Here is a 25,250-nt window from a genome sequence, read left to right as displayed (position 1 = left end):
TTCTCACTGATTTGGCAGTTTGTGAGATGAAGAGTTTAGGAATACCTGCAGATCTAGAGATCTGTCCAGAGGCAGCCTATTCCAGACCAGCCTTGTCTGTCTCTGCACCCCCAGTGCCCAGCCTCCAGCCCAGCACAGGGTGGAAGACTCAACCCCCACTTGCTGAACAAGGAAGGTACCTATGGTTAGCACTTCTCTAATCTTCATATTGCCTACCTAGCTCTAATCCTGATTTCCTGTCTTTGGGCTGGTCTGTGAGCAGAGATGAAAGAGCACTTCAAACACCCTTTAGGGTAGAACCCAATCCAAGAGCTAGTCTCCTGGTTTCTGCCTGGTCTCTTGTCTTCTGAAAGAAGGCAGTGGAACAGTCAGGCAGGATTCCCCTCCACAGGAACCTCATTGCTTTTACTGTCTCATCCCCTCAACCCCTTCTAAATTGAGTATCTTATGATCCTATGAAGAGACAATGACATAGACCAACACAGACACTAAAATTTTGACAAGAGAGGGAGATAAGGAAGAAGAGAGAGAAGGCAGGATCTAAGAGATAAAACTGAAACAGAGGGAAATAAGGAAAAAAAAGAACAAGAAAGCCTGCAATGGGGTTAGATGGGTGAGGAGTGGTGGGAGGTATGAAGACAGGTGCTCAAGCAGTTGAGAAGGACAGTGGGTACTGAAACCCAGAGAAGAGTAACATGGAGTTCAGGGTGTGCTGTTGTGCAGAGAGCGAAGAGTACAGCATCTCACCTGGAGGAAACATGAGAATGGCCTGGGGCGATGAGTGGACCGGGAGCGAGTGAGTGCGCTGCACAGAGCTACGGCTCTGGCTGGGCATGCTGTTGCTGCCCCCAGGGTTGGCAAACCACAGGTTCTGCATAGGTTGTGGAACAAGAGAAAGCAGTGGGTGAGTGGGGAGGAGGCCAAGGCCCAGGAATGGTGGAGCTGGCAAAAGAGCTACCTCTCCCCTGCCCAGCCCCCTAGCCAGGCCCAGGCAGACAGATTCACAATCCCAGGCACCACCACCCCAACCCTAGAAGCACCAGGTCTTCTGCTTCACCCTACTCACCTGTCGGCCCTGGCCTCCAAGGCTGGGGCTGGTGAGGGCATGTCGGGGAGAGACGCCCCCAATGCCCGAGGGGCTCAAGAGGCCCATCCTGCCAGGTGGAAGGGCCCGGGGAGGCATTGGGAACTGCCGCTGGGTCCTCCGGGCCACCCCCATTCCCACAGAGCCAGCTATGGGGAGTGAGTTGGAGCCGAATGCCCAGCTGTGAGAGAGAAGGCAGGGTGTCAGTTTAGGTGGATGAGGTCCATCTGTTCACCCCTCCTCACTCCTCCAACAACCCCCAAAGGCAGGACAAAACATGAAGTTCCTGTGAGCAAGGGCTATCTGACCAAACCCCTGCATCACATCTTCTATTCCTGCCCCAAGGATGTCCCCAGGTTGGAAATGAGGAGTACAAAGGTTTCTTCACTGTCCACTCAAAGCGGTTCTCCTAACTTCAATTCTCAAGTGTGTTCTTTGTATTATTTGTTTGGGGTGAGAAGGGACTTCAGAGCCCCCTGCAAACATGAGAAGAGAACAAGGTACAGGCAAGCATCTGCTATTGAGGACATCTGTTGGTTTTCTGCCAGCTCAACAGTAAGAGCACCCTGACTTTATTCTTGAAAAGCACCCTATCTTCACTGGGTGACTTGTACAAGGCAAACCAGTGATGGAATGAACACAACCTAGCATACAATCAATCACCTCTCATCCGTTCATCTGTCAACTAGCAAGGGTGGAGGGAGAGAGGGTCCTTCTACCCTGGCCACCCACCTACCCTTTCTGCTGCCGGTAGTTCTGCATCTCTAACGTGGCTTTGCGAGGGAACGTACGGAGGAGCTTCAGCACTTGCTGTTTCCAGGACAGCAGTCGTTTCTTCTGTGTCTCTGTGAAAGCCTAGAAAGAGGGTGAAGGAGGAAGGGAGGGTCCTTCTTTCAGATCTGCTTTCCCTTCATTTGCTTGCATACCTACTGCCTGCTCTGTGTCCTGCAATGCTGGGAGGCAGAGGTGACCTGTGCTTACAGGTTAGTTGGTGGGAAGATACACTTGTAATTTTAACTGTGACAAATGCTGAGGGGGAGATATACAGGAAGCACAAGACATCTGAACTAGTATGTGGGGTCAGTGGATGCATCCCTGAGGTAGATGTCTGAACTGAGAGTTAAGGGATGAGTAGGAAGGGAGACAGTTCCTGACAGGAGGACTATATATACAGGTCCTGAAAAGGAGAGCTTAGGTCATTCACTAAATCCCAAAACTGGCGAGATGAGAAGCTGGAGAGGTGAGTGGGTACCAGGCCAGGCAGTGCCCTGTTGGCCAAGTAAGAAATTTTGGTCGTGAAAACAATGGGCATCCTCCGCCTTCTCTCCAGCCTTGGGAGCCCCAGAGAAGGCCTCACCTCATGAGTCAGGCACTTTTCGATGAGCTGGAGGTAACTGGTGATGTTCTCCTCGTCTGGCCGGGACACCAGCAGCTGGGTGCACACTGGGGATCATGGAAAAGGGCAGGACGTTACTCCCCAGCCTGTTCTCTGTTATGTTCCAGCAGGCTGGTGCAAAAGGAAGGACAGGAAACTCAGGCACCACTATGTGCCAGGCATTGTACCTGGGTTATCATGAGGACATGAGATGTGATGCACCTACAACAGTGCCTGGCACAGGCAAAGATAAAGTCAGTAATCAATAAAACTCTTCATTTTAACTCTTGCAACAGCCTCAATAACGTGGGGCATTTTTAGCTTAAAGAACCTAAGGTTCAGAGAGGTTAAGTCACTTACACAGCTGAAAGGATCTGGGTCCAAGCCTAAGCTTGCTCCATCATGCTACCTTAGTTTACGCTGAGCCCATCAGAGCTTTGCCGAAACTATCCCCATGGTTATTGCTCCCCTTTGAGAGAATCAATGGTGTCACCTTAATCTGTTCATTCTTTACTGTATGCAGTTTCCACTTATACATTGTCCTACCTTCTGCTCAGGATGGAGACGCTTTGAGGGTAAGGGCTGTCTCTATCACCTGGGCACTCCCTGAAGAAAGGGGTCTTGTCACCCTCAGTCCCAGGCACTCTGCAGTGTTTTAATCTAAGGGGTACTTTTTTAAAAAGCCCTGCTTCCATCATCTTTTATTTGATGTGTGAGGCCTGAGTCCCCTGGGATCCCTGCCTGAGGACTTCCTGCTGGGTCCTGAGTAGTCTCACCTTTGCCCATCACCCGTGTAAACTGGCTGGGGATGTCTCCATCGGCGACGGGAGCTGGGGCTGGCTCACTGCCATCAGTGGGAGCTGGAGCTGGTGGAGGGGGGTAGCTCTCTGCAGCTGGAGGGTCCTTGGCCTCAGTGCCCTTGTCTGTGCCGGTGTGGGCCAGGGGAGGCTCAGCACCTGGCAGCAGTGGCTCCCCCCGGCCCCCATCCTTGGCAGTAGTAGTGGCGGCGGCGGCGGCCACGGTGGCCTGGAGGACACTGTAGGCCTTGATGGGGGTGATGATAATCTGTTGCAGCTCCTGAAGAGCGTTTCGCAGATTCCCGCCTTCCAGCACATCCTGGGTTGGGGAACATGGGCTGTGGTCATAGGCAGACCCCACAAGGACAGAGCTTTAAGAGAGCTAGATGGATCTTGGGTTCCAGCATGTAGAGAAAGCAGGCAAGGGCACCCATGCCCACAAATGTGTAGGTACACACTTGTACACACACATTCCCTCTTCTCCCTCAAGGTGGAATCCTGTGGAACCCAGGAAAAGGTGGCCTAAGGCATTAGATCCCAAGCAAGGGCAGAATCAGATTCAGACCCAGAGATTCAGACTGAGGGGAGAAAACAAAACAGAAGGTAACCATCAGGGAGAAAGGAAAAGTAAGGCAAACAGAGGCAGATACAGAAGACGAGAGAACAAATCAGAAACAACCAAGTGGAAAGAGATCACAGACCTAGGGAGACACTTCACTCTCCAAAAAACATCAGTAGGAATATGGAAAAGAGGAAGAGAGAAAGGACTGAGTCAAAAGACAGAGAGTGATTCAGGAGACACAGACTAGGGCAGAGAGGAAGGGGGTCTCTTAGCTACTGGCAAGTCAGCCCTTTGATGCCAACTTGCACCTTGGGGCCTGGCTTCCTGGGGCCAGGGACTACTGGAGGTCAGACTTGTAGGATGAGGAGGCCCACAAAGGAAGCCCCTGGCAGCAAGGCCCACCCAGAGTCTTCAGTCTACTGGTTCCTCTGGGCAGCTGGTTGGCCTGGAAATGGGGATACCACATCCTCACCTTCTCCAGGGACTTGAGGACACTCTGCCTCTCACGCAGCTTCTGGATGCTCAGGGCTATCTTGTGGCGGGCACCTTTGGTGACATTCTGTGGTAGAGGCAGAGGGGACAGGAAGCTGTAAACAGGAAGCTGAGGCACCTGGGGCTGTCCCAACAGGGCCTAAAGAGAAAGAGGCAGCTTGCGCTGCAAGAGCATTGCCAAAGTGGTACTGTCCCCATCACCTTCCTGATGGTCCCCTTGGCGTCACCTGAGACTCCAGGTGCTGCTCAGTCAGTGTCATCATCTCCTCATAGCTCATCTGTGAGAAGAGGGCTGCATACTTGTGCAAGCGGAGACTCTTGAGCCATGAGGGCACATCTGTGGAAAAAGAGAGAGGGCTAAAGGTCAGGAGTTTGATCCTGGTGGCTAGGGCAAAGAGAGGATTGTAGGGAGGGAGTGGTTTTAAATCACAGGCATCCTTAAAAACTGCAGAAAACCAGGAGCAGGTGGGAGGAAGCCAAGGGCCCATAAGTTACTTCTATGTCTGCCCAGTCAGATCCATACAGGTAGCTTTCCATGATAAGGACATCCTATACTATCTGGCCAGGTTTCCTGAGCTGGTTGGCTGGATGTGTACTAGAATGACCTCACTGTATTTCTCTAAGTATTCCTGGAACCCTTATGAGTCATCTCTGCTCTGGCTGCCTCGTCACACTGTGAGGGCAGTGTGCCTCAGACTGTGAGGGCAGACCCCAGTCTTTCTGTTCAGTCTTGAATCCTAAGGGCAGGGAATGTCTTCTCCCCTCAGACCAAGGGCTCTGCAGGCAGAGGGGCGGCTATGGGCTCCCTTCTTTCCTCTGAGCTCTGCAGAAGCCCCTGAAAAAGGATCCCTCCCCACTGTACCTTTCATGCCACTGCCGTCTTCCTGGAAAGTGTTACGGCTGGAGCCCTGCTCCTCCGTCTGCTCACTGCCAGAGGAGGCCACGCTGCTCTGGGGTGAGAGAGGCGCGTGGTCGGGTGTGGTGAAAGCAGCCCGTGCCCCGAGCTCCTCCGGACTGGGCCACTCACCAGGGGCCTGTGGGCTCGTGGGGATGAGTGACATGGAGCGCTTCAACGGGCTGGGGTGGATTTGGCAGGGGAGACCTGGCAGGAGGAGAAGAGAGCCAAGGGGGAGGTCAGGCTTAGAGATCTGACCACAGGAGACCATGCTCCCCTTCCTCCTCCTCCCAGCCAATGCCATGGCTGTGCTCAGTCCCAGAATGTTCCAAGGGAAAGAGACCCTGGGATCTGAGAGGAACCACCTTCCAGATACTGCTCATCCCCTCACTCCCCAATGCCTAATCCAACAAGAAGCTCTGCCAGCCTCTTCTCCAAATCACTCCACTTCCTCTGATAGCATTCTGGTTCGAAGTCACTAGCAACTCTCACTGGAATTACTATAACAGCTTCCTCCCTTTGTTCTTGCCTCCTACAGTCATTTACCTCACAGCAGCTATACTAACGTTTCTAAAAACACAAACCTGATCAAGTCAGTTCTCTGCTTAAATTGCACCTGTGGCATCCCTTCATACTGAGAATAAAAGCCAAACTCCTTGCCTCACAACAGAATAGCTACTATTTAAAAAATGGAAAATTACAAGTGTTGGTTAGGATGTGGTGAAATAGGCACCCTCGTACACTGTTGTGGGGAAGGTAAAATGGTGCAGACGCGGTGGTAAACAGTTTGGCATTCCTCAGAAAGTTAAGTATAGAATAATCATATGACTCACAATCCTACTTCTAGGTATATACCCCAAAGAACTGAAAGCACCGACTCAAACATATTTGTATACCAATGTTCATAGGTGGAAGCAACCCAAGTAACCATCAACAGATAAATGAATAAAGTATGGTACATCTATACAATGAAATATCATTCAGTCATAAAAAGAAATAAAGTACTGATATATGCTACAACATGGATGAAGCTTGAAGACATGTTGAGTGAAGTCAGACACAGAAAGACAGATAATGGAGGATTCCACTTGCATGAAATAACTAGATTATGCAAATGCATAGAGCCAGAAAGTAGAGTACAGGTTACCAGGGGCAGGAGGGAAGTTAATGCATAATGGGTACAGGATTTTTGTTTGGGATGATGGAAAAATTTTGGTAATGGGTGGTGGTGATGGTAGCATAATGCTGTGAATGTGATTATTTCCAATGAATTGTATGCTTGGGAGTAGATGAGATAGGAAATTTTATGCTGTATAGTTTCCACAATTTTAAAAAGAGAGACTCAAGTGACAATGACAATTAAATGCAATATATGATTGTGGACTGGATCTAACAATGGAGGAGAAAACATCCAAAAGAACAGTATTGAGACAACTGGAAAAAGTATAGACTGAAGGCTTTAGGTCAATGTTAAATTTCTTGAACTTGACGATTGTACTTAATGAGGTTACACAGTGACTATAATTGTTCTTAGGAAATATGCATGGAAGTATTAAGTGATCAAGGAGCATGATGTATGCAACCTACTCTCAAATGTTCAGAAAATAAGAAGAAAGGAAGAAAGGAAGGAAGGGGGGAAGGGGAAGGGGGGAAGGGGGAAGGGAAAGAAAGGAAAAAATAAATGGGACGAAATGTTAAAAGTAAATCTGGGTATCTGGATGGGGGGATATACTGGAGTTCTCTGTATGGGTTTTGTATTATTTTTGCAACTGTCCTGTAAATTTGAAATTATTTGAAAATAAAAAGTTAAAAACTCCAAGCTCTCCCACATCCCACAAGGCCTTGCACTTACTGCCTTCTCCATTAGCTGGCCTCTCCCACTGGACTGTGGGTTCATGAAGGACAGGAACCCCACCTAATCATTTCTGAATCCCAGGATCAGTACAGGGCACAACATACAGAAGCCCTCAACACTTCATAAAAAAGGATAAAGAGAGGGCACCCACAATCCTAAGGGGTGGTAAGGGGACCTCTGAGCTCAACACAGAATCCAAAAATACCCCCAACTCTGCCTAGAGAAAAATAAAAAGAAACGAAGCTGAAATACCTCATGCTGGATAGGTGAGAAAAGCAAGGCCAGCCTTGTTTCCCATGGGATTTCTGCCAGTGCTCCACTAATACCCAGACCAGGAGGTAGAACCGGCCTGGTGCAGGCCCCAAAGCACCTTCCCTCATCTGTGATATTTATACTCCTAGTCAAGGAATCATCTAAGGGAGAGGGCAGTTGACTGACCTGCTCCCCTAAGGCCAGCCTCCATCTAGGCTCAGAGCTCATTCCCAGACCCTGGACTGCTCAGTCCTGGCTTCTGTCCCCACTCTAGAACACTTGCAGAAGATGGCACACTCTTGGGCCCTACCGGGATGGGAGAAACCCTGAATACAGGCCTTTTTGCCTATCTTGGTCCCTCTGGCCTTCTCTTTCCTCCCTTCTCAGCCAAGTAGTCCACAGGCAAGGCTGAGAGGGCAGGAAATTACCCTGATTGGAATGATTATGCAGTTCCTGAGGAGTCCTATTTGGCCCCACTCTGGGGTGGAGGTTGGCCACAGCATGAGAATTATAAAAACAGGAACGCAGGCTGGAGATCCAGTGCCTCACACTCTCCAAGAAATCCTGGTCTGTCCTTGGCAGTACCCCAAACCCATCCTGCCCGCCCTCACAGGCCAATTCTTGCTCCTCACTCAAAAATATTTTAATGGTTTCCTGTTTCCTCCAACGGCCTGAAATCCAAAAGCTTCATGCTGTCCTTCAAGGCCCTCCTGAATGTGGACCTAACTACTGTGGTCTCGGAGACAAGACAGAACTGAGTTCAAATCCTGGGTCTGTCACCTACTAACTGCAATCTTGGGTAAGTCACTTCATTGGCCTCTCTGCCTCCATTTCCATGTGGAAGTACTTAGCACAGGGACAGGCAGATAGAAAACACGAGTGCTTACTACTGCTACTTTAAACCTCTGTGCCACTCTCCATTCCAGATCAGTCTACATACTGTCCCCTCCAATTTGACACCCCTGTGACTTCAATTCATGCTCTACTCTCTTTTTGTAATGCTCAATTTCTTTCTCTCGTCTAGTCCAAACCTCCTACCCAACAATGTTTTAAGCTTTGTCTTTTAATAACTGCTGTCCTCATTATGGGGAGCCTTGAAGGTATGGGGAGGAAGTCATTTACAGGGACTCTGCATGGGTGACCCCTCCTCATGATGAGGTTTGAGAATCTAGGAGAGTCACTTTTAGGAGGAGGCAGTGGAACAAAATGGTTAATAATATGAATTCTGGAACCAGGCTGCCTGGATTTAGGTTCTGTCTACGTCACCTTGGGCAAGTGACTTTTCTGTGCCTCAGCCAATGAAATGGGTTTATATATATATAAAACTCCCGACCCCTTACCTGAGCCTGTGCACGCAATGCAGATCCCTGATCCCAGGTCCAGGTCCAGGGGGAGCAGAGTAACTGTCATGCACATACTGGGAGGGAGCATGTATGGCATGTATGTCTGCCCCAAACTAACTGGTGGTGGCCTGGGGGACCTGCTATCCTAGAATTTGCCCTGCACATACAAGAGAGCCCAGAGAACTCTTCCACAGAATGCCATGGGAGAGAAGGCAAGTTGTGCTGCCTGAGGCAAGGGGTTGCTGGCTATAGGACATACAGTGTGGTGCCCGGGACTATGAAGAAACTGTTTCCTATGGAGAGGGAACATCTGTAACTGTGAAAATGAAGGAATTCCTCAGGCCACAACACGCATGCCCCAGACTACAGGCATGCGCGGAAAGAATCAGGGAGGCCCCTTCACTTTGATCTGGAGATACTGTCATACAAACCATTGATGGAGTGACTTTTCTATGCCTCAGCCAATGAAATGAGTTTATATATATAATGTTCTTCAAATGCTCCTGGCAGACTAAATGCTCAATATATTCCACTAGAATTATCACTACTAATATATCCTCCCAACCTGGACCCAAGAACCATGATGCTCTGAGACTGGAAGACAAAGTCCAAGATACCTTGGGTTTCTAGAGTCCCTAGAAATGTTGCAAACACTGGGAAAGGCATTCTCATTTTCTTTTTTGTTGTCTACTGGCATTCAAGGAAAGCTCAGTTATAACACTAGCTGGATACAAGCTTAAAGAACAGACACAGCAGAGTCTAAACATCAGTGATAACACATTAAAATACCAAAATGTCTAGATTTCAACAAAAAATTATAAAATATACAAAAAACAAGAAGTGATAGTCGAGGTAAAAAAGAAGATTAAAGCATTAGAAGCCATCAATGAGGAGGACCATATCTGGGACATACCAGATAATACATACATATATATGCTCAAAAAGCTTAAAAATTCCCTAGAAAGGTTTGACAGCAGACGGGAGCTGTCAGAGTTAAGAATCAGTGAACTTGAAGACCCCTGAAATCATCCAGTTTGAGCAGAAAGAAGAATGAATAAAGGTGAACAGAGTCTGAGGAACCTGTGAGACCCCATCGAGCATACCATTATGCATTATGGGAGTCCCAGAAGGGGAAAAGAGAAAGGGACAGAGTATTCAAGGAGATAATCACTAAAAACATCTCGAATTTAACAAAAGACTAGATATGCACATCCAAGATGCTCAACGAACTCGGAACTAGACCCATACTGTGACACATAATCAGAGTGTTGAATGCAAAAGGTAGAGAATTCTATAAGGCCACAAGAAAGAATCAATGTGTCCTGTACAAGGTAGCCTCAGTAAGATTACATACTGATTTCTCATTGGAAACCATGAAGGCAAGAAGGCAGAGGGATGAAATATTTAAAGGTCTGAAAGCAAAAAACTACCACCCAAGAATTATATATCTGGCAAAACTGTCTTTTAAAATGAAAGAGATATTAAGACATTCCCAGATAAACAAAAGCTGAGGGAGTTTGTCACCACTAGCCTGGCTCTATAAGACATGCTAAAGAGAGTTCTGGAGGTTGGAAAGAAAGAACAACAGATCAAAGATTGAAGCCACACAAAGAAATAAAGATCTCTGATGAGGGTAATGATATGGGTAAATATAAATGCCAATACTATTCTATTTTTCATTTGTAGCTCCACTTTTTTTCTTTCTAGAGGATCTAAAAAGCAAATGCATAAATTTAATGATAAATAAGTGGTTCTGAACTCATAATGTAAAAAACTATAATTTGTTACAAGAACTACATAAAGTGGGAAACATAGTTTGTGCATGCTATTGAAGTTAAGGTGGTATCAAAGCAAACAAGATTGTTATAGATACGTTAAATTTAAGCCCTATGGTAATTATAAGGAAAATATCAGAAAAATATGGAAGGTCACAAGGCAAAAATTAGAGTACAGATTGCAAGGGGTGGGAGGCAGGGGAAACAGGGAGTTAATGGGAGTTAATGCATAATAGATGTAGGGTTTCTGTTTAGAGAGTTGGGAAAGTTTTTTCTTTCTTTTTTTTCTTTTAGGAAGTACCAGAGATTGAACCCAGTACATGGGAAGCAGGCACTCAACCACTGAGCTACATCTATTCCCCAATGAGAGTTGGTTTCTTAGTTGTTGTTTTTAGGATGTACCGTGGATCAAACTAGGATCTCATATATGGAAAGCAAATGCTCAAACACTTGAGCTACATCCACTCTCCAGGAAAGGTTTTTTTTTTTAAGGATTTATTTATTTCTCCCCACCCCCCTTGTTATTTGCATTTGTTGTGTCTGTTGTGTGCTAGTCTTCTCTCTTTAGGAGGCACCAGGAACCAAACCTGGGATCTCCCACGTGGGAGGGAAATGTTTCCTTGTTCTGTCTCTTGGTTGCATCAGCTCATTGCATCAGCTCTTAGTGCCAGCCTGTTGCACTAACCCATCACGTCAATTCACTGTCTGAGCGTCTTCTTTAGGAGACACTGGGAACTGAACCCGGACTTCCCGTGTGGTAGGCAGGAGCTCACTCACCTGAGCCATTAAAAAAAACTTTCCCAAGGAAGCAGATATGGCTTGATCAAACTAGGACTTCGTACACGGAAAGTAGACACTCAAACACTTGAGCTACATCCACTCCCCAGGAAAGTTTTTTTTTTAAGGATTTATTTCTCCCGCCCCCCCCCCCCCCCCCCCGTTATTTGCATTTGCTTTGTCTGTCTGTTGTGTGCTAGTCTCTTTTTAGGAGGCACCAGGAACCAAACCCCCCCTAGTTGTCTGCTCTCTGTGGCCATTCGCTGTGTGTTCTTCTGTGTCTGCTTGTATTCTTGTCAGCGGCACCAGTAATCTGTGTCTTTTTGTTGCGTCAACTTGCTGCGTCAGCTCTCTGTGTGCGGCACCGCTCCTGAGTAGGCTGTACTTTTTTCGTGCTGGGCGGCAACCCTTACAGGTCGCACTCCTTGCACGTGGGGCTCCCCTATGCAGGGGACACCCCTGCGTGGCATAATATTCCTTGTATGCAACCACATTGCACGTGGGCCAGTTCATCACACGGGTCAGGAGGCCCTGGGTTTGAACTCTGGACCTCCCATGTGGTGAGAGTAATGTAATATCATGAATGTTATTAATCCTGCTGAATGATATACTTGGGAGTAATTGAAACAGAAGAGTTTATATTGTATATATGTTTTCACAATTAAAAAAAAAAGTGAGCAGGGGAAGCAGATATGGCTCAATGGACAGAGCTTCCACCTACCATATAGGAGGTCCAGGGTTTGGTACCCAGGGCCTCCTGGCCCATGTGGTGAACTGGCCCACAAAGAGTGCCACCCTGCACAGGAGTGCTCCCTACATAGGAGTGCCACTGTGGAAGGAGTACCCCCACCCCGTGCAAGGAGTGCTGCTCTGTGCAGGATGCAGCCTGCCCAGTAGTGGTGACGCACACACAGAGAGCTGACGCAGCAAGATGACACAATAAAAAGACACAGAGAAGAGACAATATGAGATGCAACATACTATGGAGTTGAGGTGACACAAGAGAATAATAGCTCCTCTCCCATTCTGAAGGTCCCAGGATGGGTTCCCTGAGCCACCTAATGAGAATACAACAGACACAGAAGGATGCACAGCTAATGGACACAGAGAGCAGACAACAGGGGGAAATGGGGGGAGAAATTTAAAAAAAAAAAAAAAAGTGGGAAACGGACTTTGGCCCAGTGGTTGGGGCGTCCATCTACCACACAGGAGGTCCGCGGTTCAAACCCTGGGCCTCCTTGACCCGTGTGGAGCTGGCCCATGCGCAGTGCTGATGCGCACAAGGAGTGCCATGCCACACAGGGGTGTCCCCCGCGTAGGGGAGCCCCACGCGCAAGGAGTGCACCCGTAAGGAGAGCCGCCCAGCGCGAAAGAAAGTGCAGCCTGCCCAGGAATGGCGCCGCCCACACTTCCCATGCCGCTGACGACAATAGAAGCGGACAAAGAAATAAGACACAGCAAAAAGACACAGAAAACAGACAACCGGGGGAGGGGAGGGGAATTAAATAAATAAAAATAAATCTTTAAAAAAAAAAAAAAGTGAGAGCTCAAGAGACAATGACAATTAATGCGATATATAATCCTGGATGGGACCTAGCAAGAGAGGAGAAAAAGCTTAAAGGGATATTACGGGAACATATGAAAAAACGGGAATATAGACTTTGAGTTTTATTTCAATGTTAAATTCCCTGAACTTGGTAACTGCACTTTAGGTGGTAACACAAGAGAATATCCTTGTTCTTAAGAAATACAGATGGCAGTAAGTCATTAAGGAGCATGATGCATACAACATACAGTCAAGTGTTGCACAAATAGACGGATGAACACAGAGAGCGAGAGGGAGAAATGAAGAGATAGAATGAAAGGACAAATGTGACAAAAAGTTAAAATTGGAGGGAGGGAACAGTAGGAGTATGTTGGAATTCTCTGCATGGGGTTTATAGTATTTTTGCAACTTTCCTGTAAACTTGAATGTATTTCAAAATAAAAAGTTAAAAAAACAAACAAAAACAAAGCACGAGTTCAATAAAACTTGTCTTCAGTTGGCTCTGATGCTGCCAGTTCACCACCTCTGTACTGCCTCCAAAGCTAAGGCCCAGAGAGGTTATATGACATGCCCAAAGCCACAAAACAAGGCAGCCCAGCATGACTACTTTTTAAATAGACATGGTCGCCCAAGACCCCTTCCCCCTCACCTGTGTTTGCGTTGCTCCCAATACTGTTGATGGCTGGCGGCACTGAGCTGGGTGGGTGGAAGGGCACATGTCCATTTTCTCGGGGTGGCTTGTCCTGCCAGCCTGGCCCTGCCTCCCCGGGGCCCAGCTCTGCAGAACCCCCCCATTCATCTGAGCCCTGGCGTGAGTGGTAGGCAGGCTCGGGACGGGTGCGGAAGCCACTAGCCAGCCGCTCTTCCAGGTGGCTCAGCCAGAGGGCCAGTGCGTTGCGGTCCTCCAGTGTGGTGGCCGGATGGATGAGAGCATAGGAAAGGAGCTGGCGGCTCTCTTCGATGAAGGCATTGCTTTCGATTGAATAGGCTAGCACTTTCTGCAGTAGCCTCATGTACTCTGTCTTGACTTCCATGTTGCCTGGCTGAAGCAGAGGAAGGTGGGACAGCAGAAGAGACACCACCTTCTCTTTGGACTCCTGCTGCCACTGGCTGACGATGGCTGCAGAGGCGACAAGAGGGAATGTCAGGGGAGCTGGGGTATAAAACTCTGATAAAGCCAGAAGAACTACTTATGGCCTGTTCCCTTAACTCCTGCCTCCTCTCCCATAACCTTTCGTGACCTTTGACCTTGTCCCTCATATCACCCCCTACACCCTGAGGAGAGATCAAACACATTCACCGTGTCTTCAGAGTAATTTTTTCAGGGTCTATCACCTCTGCTTTCAAAAACCTGCTGTCAAACTCGGTACCCTGGACTCTGAGCTTCTACTGCTGAATGTGAGCCTGCTCCTCATGCTGTATTCCTCCTCTTTATCCTCAAAGCCTCTACCCACTTTCCCCTATCAAAACAGACTCCTCCCTGATTGGGGAGAACAGTGGAATATAGTAGTTGAGAGCTTAGGCTTTGAAGTCAGATGGTCTACACGCCTCAACTTACTAGATGGATCTTGGGCAAGTCGTCTTGAGTCTCAAGGAATACTGATTTTCTCACCTGCAAAATTTTGGAGATAATTACAGTACCCAATTCACAGTGCTATTTTGAGATTCAATGAGCTAATTAAGAATGGAAAGTGTCCTGGCTTATATAATAAATACTTGTTTCATTTTTTAAGTAGACTCTCTGCCTCTATATGCTCCCCCTCCAATCTGTCCCATACACCCAGATGGATTTATCTTACTAAACCATACCAGGATGTCATGTTCCTGACCAGGAGTTTATAAGGGCAACCCAGCATCAACAGAATCAAACCCAAGCACTCCTAGCCCAAACTTCATTACAAGGGCACTCTCCCTCCCCACCCCCACACCTTCCTATTCTTCCAGATAAAGACTTGGCTCAGGATACCCCAGTTTCCTTGGGGTTCTCTACATGCCACATTCACCCCAACTTCCACACTCAGGCTAAGATTCAAGGCTTCTGCTTAGAGCACCCTTCTTCCTACCTAAATTCTCTATCTTCTAGAGACTGCCTAAATCTGTCCTTCTCCAGGAAACCTCTCTTGGCTACTCTATGCCATGGTTATCTGGTGTCCTCTCTTTCCTCTCCCATGGTCTGAGGACCTGAGTCTATCTTGTGGAGATGAGCCCCATTTCCTCTCTCAGTCCTGATAGAGTTCCCCAAAAATAAGGCTCCAGGCTGGCCACAAGAAGGAGACCTTGGAAAGGACTGTTACAGGTCTGACTGGCCCTCCTGAAACCCTTGTTACCACTTCAATGACTAGCTAAATGGAAGAGTGGGTAGAATGGGAGTAATGCTGACAGGCAGAGAAGAGGGACAAAGAATATCAACACTTGGGGAAAGAGGCCATGGTCAAGGGTTTGGGGTCAACTCTGCCCCAACACTTGGGGCTCATGCTTACAGTTAAGGTAATGATTCACAAACATCTCACAACAAGGTGTTGTGAGAGGTGCTACTGGTGAGTTCCTGGAAAAGAGACAAAGGAGCTGCTTTAACTGGACAGAGCTAAGACCCCAGAGGGGAGGGTGATGAAAAGGAAGAGGCAGAGATGTGGCTTATGTCCCTCCTACACTACTTTGTGACTCTGGGCAGGTGTGGTAACTACGCTAAGGACATGATCACTTTTCATCCTCAACTCAGTGCTGTTTTAGCATTCCCAATCTTGTAGATGAGTAAAGATTTGGGAAGAACTTTTACCAAGTGACAGGGCTAGTAAGTGGTAGAACTGAGATCTGAACCAACGTCTGCCTGGCTCTAGAATTAGGAGGAACTTTTAACCACCACACTGTACTCTCTCCAATGCCAAGTCTCTCTTCTTCACCTCATCACTGGCTTTCTAAATCCCCTTCATTATCTGCCATTCAGTGCTAGGAAGCCTCATCCCCTCCATCTGTCTTCACTTCAACAAGTTCCCCATGAGCATGAAACTGTCCCTTAGGCCAACTGCGGATCTAAAGATATTCCCAAAGTGGGAAGCCTGCTCGATCTCAGGGAGACTTGGCTCTTTCTGCACCTCTACCTCCATCTGGAATGGGATCACATGGGAAGGATCTCCCTAGTTTCTTGAGGTTTTATAAGAGAGATGAAATAGTGATTTCATCTCCTTTCTTTTTAAAGATTTATTATCCCCCCCATCCCTCTACCCCACTGCTTGTGCTCGCTGTCTGCTGTGTCTATTCGCTGCACAATCTTCTGTCTGTGCTTGTCTTCTCTTCTTAGGAGGCACTGGGAACTTATCCCGGGACCTTCCAATCCTTTCTTATAAAAATTAAGATTAGGGACAGAAGTCCAGATTAGGGACTTCTACCCCAGCTGTATCAAGTCATTGCTTGGGCAATATGCTTCCTCTGGATTAGAGGGCTGCTGAGGAGACTTAGGGAGATGATACATGTAAGGCATCTGACAGAATCTGCCCAGAGTAAACACTCAGGAAGTGCCTCAATGATTGGTGTTTTTCTGCCTTCTCCTCTAGCAGTGGAGAGCCTGCCCCTTTTCAACCCTACCCTCATTTTCTCTACTGTAGTTGTTTAGGCCTTGTAGGGTAGCCAGAGGCATTTGGGACAGAGAGAAGCCTTGTCTAGTCCCTCCCGCACCCCAGAGTTCTGTCAGGACTCCAGGGCTAAGGACACAGCTTCTCCTCTGGTACTGCCAGGGGACGTGACAAAACAGCACCAAGGGTTGGACTCAATGGAGGACCTTGTTCTACTGCAGAGAACAGAGAGAGTAGTTTTAGATGAATGGAGACTGACCCTGTAGAAATGTGTGCTCATGTGTATGTGTGGTGGTAGTGATGGTGAGGGTGGGCCTCCAATGACTGGGAAGCATCAGCGAGCACTGTAACTGTTCCAAGGAATTTGCGCAGTCTCTAAGCCCCTTGGGGTGAGCCCAGCTGGGGCTGCAGATGACAGGTGGAGATAGAACTAGTATCCTGCAAAATCTGGCTCAGAGTTGAGGCAAGAAAGAGACCCAATGAATACTTGCACACTGGAGCCGACATGATACCCTGTAAGATAGTGGTATCTATGGGTGCATAAGTACCCTCTCTAGGATCCCCTGACCATGTCACTTTGTGTCATGTCCAAGCACATTATACTAAGAGTTCGACAGATAAAACCGCCCAGATATGAAATCTAGCCCTGCCACCATGACCTACTAATTGCAGGCCTGTCCTTTAAACTCTCTGAGCTTTAATTTCCTCTTCTGTACAATGGAGGAATAAAAGCCCCTACATCACAGGGTTCTGTAAAGATTAAATGAGACCACTGTGCAAAGCACCCGGCATTTGGAAGTGCTCAGTGCATATTAACTATTGTTGTTGTTGTTGTTCCTTGTCAAGGATCTACAGTCCATGATGTTTAGGGTTCGGGGGAGCAGTTCATGTAGGACAGCATATCTGGGCCTCCCCCTTAAGATTCCCAACAGAGGTGGGGAATTTCACAGTTATTTACCAAAAACAGACATATTTCTGGCTGCTCTGAGCTGGAGGCACAACAAGCAATGATGAAATTCTGAAGGTGGGCGGGTGGGGGAAGGGGCTGGGGAATGCCGTGATGCCAGCTGCTTCTCACCAAGCTGCAGAGCTGGACTCTACAGACATGGGAAGGAGTAGGGCACAGTGTGTATGAGTGCCGTCCTGGCCACAGTGCTAACAGGAACAGGGCTGACCAGGTGACCAGAGCTAAGTAGATCATGACCCTGCCTCCTGGCAAATCACAGAAGCCAAATAAATATATCTTTGAGACTGCCGTAAGAGCAAACCCATTTTTATGTGCTAGGCTATTGCAACAATCGTGGCAGCCTGAGGTGGTAGTCAGAGGAGGTGGGGTTTGGCTTCAAATGTGCCCTTCTCTGCCTTATCCCAGCTCTCACAGACATGGAAGAGGGCTAGGGAACTCACATTTTTGTTTGATGAACTGTGTTAGTAGAGCCTGAAATGAGAGGGTGGAGGCACCAGGGTTGAACTCTAATGACTCAGTCAGCCATGGCCCTCTCCTGATCTCAGTTTCCCCACCCAGATTCAGTGAGCCAGAGAGGGAGGCAGTTAAAACTGCTGTATATGGGACTATGACTCAGGGGACAAGTGAAGGGAAGAAATTCAGGGAATGGCCCAGGAAGCCGTAGGACCAGGGTGGGAAGGGGATTTCACCTCCTCTGGCTCTAGCCTCCACTCGCCATCCATGAGAACACATCTCTGGTCCAAGTCAGCATCAGGGACAAAGAGTGGGCCAGAATCACTGTTATAGCTCGAAACAGGCAGGGAAAACAAGCACTGGAAGAAGGAATGGGGATGACAAGGGAAAACCTGGAGCCTCTCCTCAATTCCAGAGACCCCTAGGGTATTGCTATTCTGTTCCTGGGTGTTGCTTCAGATTCTGCCTCTATGAAACTAATGCTGGCTGCCTGGCCTGGGGAACTTCCTTACACCCTCTCCGGAGGAAGGGACAGCTCAGGGCAGAACCTCCTTCCACAGTTGTAAACCTTCACCTCCCACTCCCAGCAGGCCACATGACAGTACCCTCATAACCTTCCTGAGCCTACCCAGAATCAGCATCATCAAGACAAATGGAGGAAGCAGATGTGGCTCAAGCAATTGAGCACCTGCTTTCCACTAGAAGGTCCTGGGTTCGGTTCCCAGTGCCTCCTAGAAAAAACAAACAAGCAAAACCAATGGAAAAACCAACTCGGGGGAGCGGATGTGGCTCAGTGGTTGAGCGCCACTTTCCCACATATGAGGCCCTGGGTTTAATCCCTGGCCCTGGTGTCCCCCTCCCCCTGCAAAAAAAAAAAAAAAAGACAAACGGTTCAACACTCTGGGTACACACAGGGATCAATCAGAGAGCTTCAAAAGTATCAGAATCTCTAGGGATAAGACCAAGGCCTCAGACTTTTTTTTTTTTTAATGAGGTCCCAGAGAGATTTTCTCAATCCTGATGAAGCCAGGGTTGGGAAACACTCACCTAGGTCAATCCCTCTGTGTTCCCTGTCCTTTCTGAAGAGCAGACAGACAGATGCACAGCTCTGATCCAAACCTAACCCGTAATTAGGGTCCTCCCTGGGAGAAGTGGAGGAAGCAGCAGGGTTGGGTGGGTGGACAGGTAGACAGAAACCCAGAAGATTTGCCTCATTGTTCAGCCCTCCTGGCTTGAAGGGATTTAAAAAGTTTAAGTGCTTCAGTCTCTATAATAGGGATCAGTGGATCAAATGAATTCAAGATTTGGTGTTTGAGGTAAGTGGCCATCTTTTTGGGGGGTGGGGGTAAGGAGATGGGGAAGAACAGAGAGTCAGATTCTATGAGGGGTTCATCCCATAAAATATTAAGAACTGCTGCTTTAGAAGAATGTGCTGGGCCCCAAAGACAGAAAGAAATATGCTTAGCTTGGCTCTGCCTTCTGTTGGCACAGTATTTCAGCATCCAAGAGGCAATTGGAGAGCACCTAGAATAGCACCCTCACTGTCCAGATGGGGTTCCATAGGCCCAAAAGGGGTGGGACTGACCTAGGTAACAAAAATGCTAGTGGCAGAGATGGATCTAGAACCCCTATAAATGCCAACACATATTCCCATGTCCTGTGAGAAATCCAGCAGGGCCTCATCTCTCAAAACTGCCTGGTCATCAGAATAAGCTAGGCACTCATTCCCAGGCCCTCACCCTTAGGATTTTGATTTAGTGGGTCTGGCTAGGTGCTCAGGAATCAGGATGTCAACAGTCATCCCCAGGTGATTCTGACAATTGGGCAAATTTGGGAAACACATGGGAACAGGAAGGCCATAATGAACACAGGAGAACCAAAGGAATTACAGCTCCTCCCAAAAGGCAGGCCTCAGGTCCAGGAAGCAGCTTTCCTTCCCAAACAAGGCACAGAGACTGCTCTATTTAGGTGTGGGAGTAAGATAGGAGACTCAGGCCTCCTGAATCTTAAAGCCACCATCTCTACTAGGAAAGAGGCATTCAAAGCCAGGCACTCATGGTACTCTACAATTTACCCCTGCAATCACTTCTCTCTCAAGTATTGCTTTGCTTCTACAGTCCTATCAGGCTCTCTGCTGACTCTGGAATACAACATTGCCCTCTCTCTCTTCCCTCATTCTAAGTTTTCCCTACTCTCCACCTATCTAAGTGTCAGCTGGGTTGGCACCTCTGCTGGGAAGCCTTTCCTGATACCCAGCCCTCCTTCAAATCAACTGATTTGATCAGTTAATCAACTGATCCACTAGTCTGTGCTGTTCTACCTGTATTACTGATTTGGTACCAGGCAGATACTTTCTGGGGTCATTATTTCCCACAACTAGACTGTGAGCTCCCAAAAGGTTTGGACCTTGTCTTAGAAGCTTGTTATATTCTATCTGACATGAGACCATGGATAACAATCGTGAGTCACACATTCATTCAATTCATCATTCAATTCATTCCATAGCAGTCTCAACCTGTGCTAGGTACGATCCCAATATCCCAATTCAAACAATCTAGGATGGGCCTCAGGGACTATTCTGTAAATTGTATAACGTCTTTCAAGGGCAGTGAGGTGAAATACTTTAAATGTACATGCCTTCAAACTAGCAGTTCCACAGATTTCTAGGGATTTATCCTAGAGATGCTTACAGGGTACTCATTACTGCACTGTTTATAAGGATAAGACCAGGAAAAGCCTAAATGTCCATCAGCAGAGGACAGGAATACCATGTGGTAGAGCCTACCAGTCAGAGCAAGAACAGTTCAGTTGGTTGAGTGCTGGCTTCCCACATACAAGGTCCCAGGTTCAATCCCTGGGCCCCTGGTACCTCAAAAAAGAGAAAAGAAAAAAAAAAAGAATGCAGAGTCCAATTTTAGCTCTCCACCCTTGACTAGTCCTATGACCAGGGCAAGTCATTTAATCCTTCTGGACCTCGGTCTCCTCATCTGGGAAATGGGGGAGTAACAACAGGATCTACCTTACAGAATGAGTAATAAAGGTAAACCACTGCTTGGTACATAGGTAAGACTCAATCAACATTACCTATGCCTCTTCCTATGCAGTCATCAACAGTCATGAGATACATATGTTTGTGCTGAATAGGAAATAATCTTTAGGTTATATTAAGTGAAAAAAAGTCACTTAGTTAATATGTAGTGCCCTGCCATATGTGTTAAAACTAAAACCCTGAAGAAGCTAGAAGGAGTATATACATGTGCTCATATGTGCAGAAAATAGAATAACTCAAAACTAAACTGGGAAGGTGCAAGTCTGGAAGGGAGCCCTCATTTTTCACCTTTTGTTTGGTCTGATTTTACTACAGTTTTTAAAAACAAAGCAAAAACTAAAAATGCTCTAAGAAATAAACAGCAGTAAGCACCACTGGTGATTCTGACATATAGTCAAGATAGGTACCCACTAGTCATCCAAGTACCTGCTTGGGATGTGGTTGTGGAGATGTGTGATGAGTGGAAGACACTGGCCTGCCCCAAAGGAACCTCCACCCAGGGGACAGAGCTATACAGCAAACAGAATTTGCACTGCTGGTGCTAGAGCAGAGGGGAGCCCTACCTGCTTTGGGAAGGGGGGGAGGTGTGTGAGCCTGCTGCAGCTGAGCTGGTTTTTGTTTTGTTTTGTTTTGTTTGAGGTACCAGGGGTCAGGGATTGGACCCGGAACCTCATATGTAAGAAGCTGGCACTCAACCACTGAGCCAACACTGGCTTCCTTGAGTTCTTTTTTTCTCTTTGTTTGTTCTGCTTGTTGTTTGTTGTTGTTTTTTTCAGGAGGCACTGGGAACCAAACTTGGGACCTCCCACATGGGAGGCAGGTGCTTAAGCACCCCAGCCACATCCACTTCCTGAGCTGGGTTTTTACTGCTCGCTGTGTGCTAGACTGGGAATTAAACTCAGGTGTCTACTGGTCTGAATGACCACCTTTCCCTGAACTGTGATGGTTCTGTGACTTGTACACATAAACTCAATAAAATAAAGGCACCTTTATTTTGCTAAGGTGGGTGGCCTGAGGAGATGAAGGAGGCCAGGCACTCTACGGCTCCCCAGATCCCAATCGTAGCAGTCCATGATGATTTTCTCACTTGTAAAATAGGGGCAATGGCAGTACCTATCTCATGGGATTGCTGTTAAGGACTAGACCAGTCACTAACACTTAAAAAATTAACATTTATGGAGTGTTTACTACATGCCAAGCACTGTTCTAACACGTTACACATGTGTTAACTCACTGATTCCTCACAACTACCCTAGAAGGAAGGCACAAATATCATGCTGATTTTAAAGATGAGGAAACCAAGCACAACGTTTAAATTACTTGGTTATACAGCTAGTCAGTGACAGAACTAGGACTTAAATCCAGAGAGTCTGGCTCTAGAGCCACCAAAACACACTGCTCTTAAAGTCAACATACAAGTAAAGATAGTGCTTGGCATATTGTAATGGCTCATGTGAACTATTATTATGGGGAAGAGGGTGGGAAGGGTCAGGAAACTAATTTGGACAAACTGCATGGAATCCCTGGGTTCCCTTTCCAGCTAACTTTTTTTTTTTAAGATTTATTTTATTTATTTACTGCCCCTCCCCCATTGTTCGCACTCACCATCTGCTCTGTGTTTTTTTTGCTGTGTGCTTATCTTCTCCTTAGGAGGCACAGGGAACCTGGGACTCCCACATGGGAGAGAGGCACTCAGTCATTAAGCCACCTCAGCTCCCTGCTTTGTTGTGTTTCTCGTCTTTCCTCTGTGTCTCCTTGTTGTGTCAGCTCGCTGTGCCTGCGTGATGTGCCAGCTCACTGTCCTGCTTGTCTTCTCTAGGAGGCACTGGAAACTAAACCCAGGACCTCCATGTGGTAGGTGGAAGCTCAATCACTTGAGCCACATCCATTTCCCTCCAGCTAACTTTTATGTATTCTTCCTCTTCTCTGGCCTCCATCATCCCCACCCACCACTGGGATCAATGGCTCTCCATCCAGCCCTGTGGAGGCTCACCAAAGGCCCAGAAGGCCGGAATGGCTTCAGAAATGCTCCTTGAGATGGTTCTCTGGCCTGCCTCCTGTCTATGACTATAGCCTTAGAGATAATTTCCAGTAGTCTGACTTAGCTTCCCTCATGCCAGCCTCACAGGAAACAGAGAGCCCCTTTATTGACTGCTTAGGATACTGATAGAGAGCAATGTATCTCAATTCTCTTGAAGTCATGTATTTCTTAAGTCTAGCCTACCTTTGGATAGTACTTTTAGTATTGGATGAATCATGAATTTTGGAAAAGTTCTAAAATTCCCTTTTAGTTCTGATGATCTGGGAGCTTGAGAATGAATTACTGCTCACTTTCCATCCCCCCCTTCATAAGTAATGACTTAGTCTGTTCCTTTCACCCTCCCAGACAAATCACTCTGCTATTGCCTACGGTGAAGAAGCCACCCTACATGATTCTTCTTCTGCTCTGGGTAATTTCAAGTTTGTGTTCCCCTTCCCCACCCTCTGCCTGAGGATGTCTGGCAACACAGCCCAGGAAAGAGATTCATGATGATGGCTTGTGAAGTCAGGGACCCCCATCCCAAGCTTAGAACCCACATTTCTTAGCACCAATGTTGGACTGGCCTCTCAGCCTGCCATCTGTTCCTATTCCAGGTCTCTCTCCTGCTGTGCTCCCATCTCTGGGAGTGGAGACTCACCAGCACTGTTGGCCTCTGACTCCAGCAGGTGGATGTCATTGCAATCCGCCAGTGAGTGCTCCAGGCAGAGCTGCAGGAAGCGGGCTTGGGTGCGGGTGACCCGCTTCAGAAGAGACAGCAGGGCCACCGTCTGCTCGCACTCATTCCAGCCCTTGAACCAGCCAGCGAGGATGCCCACCTGGTCTCGGAACATCATGGTGCCAGGCCTGGGGCCAGGGTGGGGGGACGGCGGTGGCGAGGGCCAGCGCCGTCACATGGTCTCGGCTCCGGGCTTCTGTCACCTCTCCCCTGAGGGCCAGGGCTTGAGGACGTTCCCTGGCGTGATGGCAACGGGAGATGGGAAGAGAAAGAAGCCTGCTCACATCGGAGGAGGTCTTGGTCCAGCCACACCTCTCCAGGCTCCTGGAAAAGAAGGAAACAGAGGGGTCGTAGAATGAAAGGGTTTGAAGTAGCCTGGTGAGTGTGGGCTGAGAGTGGCAGTGAGCTTCTGAAAAGAAGACAAAACCAACGCCAGACACCAAACTTTCCCTCCAATCTCCAGATACTGAGAAAAGGCAGATGCATCCTAGAGACTAAGGAGACAGTGTTCTTCAGGTCTGGCTGCCATAGAGCCAAAGAAAGTAGATTTAAAGCAGGGAGTTAAGGTGGTAAGAAATAGGAAATAGGAGAGGCTGAGCACTGTGGGGAAAGATCTGAATTAACAGATAACTGACCCCAAGCCCACCTCTAAGCAGACACGTGATTACAAGCATATCCCCTGACCTTGGTCTTTGGCCACCTCCTCTGACAGCTGAACAGAGTGACTGTTTACCTGCTGAAAGGAATTTCTGGGCTCTTTATATTACTTCAAGTTAAAAACCACAGGCTATGAAAGGGATGGATGGTGGTGACCCCAGTGGAGAACTTGGGTATGGATAGCTTTTTGATCAGGAACAGGCTAGGTGCCTGTCAGCCTTTAGTAATGGAACTGGACAGGGGCCTTTTCAAAGATCAACAGGCTAAGGGGATCCCACCTCTTAAAACCTAGTTATCCTGCTTGGGAAAAGATGCAGCTCTGTTCTCAAAGATCCTACCTATCTTTACTCTGAGGTAAATATCTGATCCCAGCATTCTTCTTCATTCCCCTCAAGGTGGCTCTAGAATCTAGCCCTGTGGGTTGGGAAGTTCCCTTGGTTTCCAGAGACACCAGCCTGTCATAGAGGCCTGGGAGCCAAGAGGATGTCAACCTGATGGGAAGGGGACAGATTAAAAGTCAAATACTCTGGAGGGAGAAAGTGTCCAAATCCAAATTCCTCTCTAAGGCAGGGACTACACAGGAACTGTTTCCACTGAGCAAACAACAGGCCTATTCTTCAGCTGACTAGTTTCTGGACACTGGTTTGAAGCCTTTTTCTCAGTGTCTTGAGCTCCTGGTCTCCACTCACATTTCCCTGTTTCTCTTGTGACCCTTGGCTCTATCTCCAAACCACATTCAGCTCTAGGCCCCTTTGGCTGCCAGAAGAACTGAGGTTCCCGGGACTAAGAATTCCATACAAAGGCTCACTGAACCTGCTAGGCTCAGGATTTAGGGAGCTACTCCCATCTCCTGGAGCTTCCATGCCCCTGTGAGGAGGACTGTAAGGTGCAGCTGACAAAGGCTGTGACTCACCTAGTGTATCTCCTGTGGGGAGTCCTGAACAGAGGGAAGTGGCTAGCCTGTCAATCCCTTTATTTGTTTGTTTTTTTAAAAGATTTTGTTTTATTTACTTCTCTCCCCTTCCCCCCGTTGTCTGCTCTGTGTA

The 25,250-nt window shown here is 47.7% G+C and overlaps 1 protein-coding gene across 1 annotated transcript in view; it reads right to left on the bottom strand.

Moving 5' to 3' along the window:
• SAMD4B (sterile alpha motif domain containing 4B) overlaps positions 1-25,250 on the bottom strand; it is a 41,203-nt gene that overhangs the window by 2,769 nt on the left and 13,184 nt on the right. Inside the window, exons 2-11 of the mRNA XM_058280232.2 lie at positions 23,470-23,871; positions 13,403-13,873; positions 5,173-5,412; positions 4,538-4,647; positions 4,291-4,377; positions 3,236-3,575; positions 2,442-2,527; positions 1,821-1,939; positions 1,067-1,265; positions 748-871 (exon numbers count right to left, since the gene is read on the bottom strand). Coding sequence (XP_058136215.1) covers positions 748-871; positions 1,067-1,265; positions 1,821-1,939; positions 2,442-2,527; positions 3,236-3,575; positions 4,291-4,377; positions 4,538-4,647; positions 5,173-5,412; positions 13,403-13,873; positions 23,470-23,665 — 1,972 coding nt within the window. The 5' untranslated portion in view covers positions 23,666-23,871. The remainder of the gene's footprint in view (positions 1-747; positions 872-1,066; positions 1,266-1,820; positions 1,940-2,441; positions 2,528-3,235; positions 3,576-4,290; positions 4,378-4,537; positions 4,648-5,172; positions 5,413-13,402; positions 13,874-23,469; positions 23,872-25,250) is intronic.

This window comes from Dasypus novemcinctus, chromosome 18 (assembly GCF_030445035.2).
Source record: "Dasypus novemcinctus isolate mDasNov1 chromosome 18, mDasNov1.1.hap2, whole genome shotgun sequence".
NCBI classification, from domain to species: Eukaryota; Metazoa; Chordata; class Mammalia; order Cingulata; family Dasypodidae; genus Dasypus; species Dasypus novemcinctus.
This window is presented reverse-complemented; position numbering and strand designations above follow the sequence as displayed.